The sequence below is a fragment of the Mandrillus leucophaeus genome, unplaced genomic scaffold (genome assembly GCF_000951045.1).
Source record: "Mandrillus leucophaeus isolate KB7577 unplaced genomic scaffold, Mleu.le_1.0 Scaffold128, whole genome shotgun sequence".
Lineage (NCBI taxonomy): Eukaryota > Metazoa > Chordata > Mammalia > Primates > Cercopithecidae > Mandrillus > Mandrillus leucophaeus.
The window spans coordinates 2,838,871-2,839,769 of NW_012101209.1; the positions used below are offsets into that span (position 1 = coordinate 2,838,871).

At 45.1% G+C, this 899-nt stretch overlaps 1 protein-coding gene across 1 annotated transcript in view; it reads left to right on the plus strand.

The window, feature by feature from the left end:
* SCRN1 (secernin 1) overlaps positions 1 to 899 on the plus strand; it is a 54,910-nt gene that overhangs the window by 44,519 nt on the left and 9,492 nt on the right. Inside the window, exon 7 of the mRNA XM_011972223.1 lies at positions 117 to 297. Within this exon, the coding sequence (XP_011827613.1) occupies positions 117 to 297 (181 nt within the window). The remainder of the gene's footprint in view (positions 1 to 116; positions 298 to 899) is intronic.

The following is an 899-nucleotide window of genomic DNA, read 5'->3' on the forward strand; positions in this document are numbered from 1 at the left end:
CACCCACCACCTCCCACAAGTTGGCTTGGGCAATGTTTGCTGAATAAAAGGATAGTCTCTGGGTGTTCCTGGGCCCCAACCTCTGCCTGGCTGAAGTGCCTCTCCTTCCTCTCCAGATCCATATTCAAGCCTTTCATCTTTGTGGATGACGTAAAACTTGTCCCCAAGACACAGTCTCCCTGTTTTGGGGATGACGACCCTGCCAAAAAGGAGCCTCGGTTCCAGGAGAAGCCAGACCGCCGGCATGAGCTGTACAAAGCCCACGAGTGGGCACGTGCCATCCTCGAAAGTGATCAGGTGAGCTTGCACGAGGGCCACGGAGGCGGAGGCGGGCGGGCCAGGTCAGCGAGGAAGGAGGCAGGGAAGCAGATGACAAGGGAGACCCTCCCCACACCCATCCAGTGTGGCCAGGCTCCTCCCGGAGGCCAGGTTCCCGGGGCCTTTCCTAGAAAGCTGGTGTTCATTTTCCTGCCCAGCCTCTTGAAACCAAATAAGACAAAGCTTCTCCTTCTCACGTTATTCTAGAACTCAGCAGGCTGAGTATCTTACTTACATTTACTGTTTACATAGGAATAATAGGAATATGCAGTACAGTAGGGATAACTGTTCCATACTGTGTAAAATTATTTATGTACTTTTGGGGGTAAAAAGTTGTATTTGCTGGCAACATTTTATTTAAAGATACAATGATATGTTGTTTCAAAAAAGTTCTGGAGATGGCTGGTGGTGCTGGTCATACAACATTGTGAATGAGTTTAATGCACTGAACTGTACGTTTTAAAGTTTTTAAATGGTAAATTTTGTGTTATAATACATATGTTTTACCATAGTACAAATATAGTTTTAGAAAATATTCTCGTATTCCTAGGGTTTTTTTTTTTTTTTTTTTTTTTTTTTTT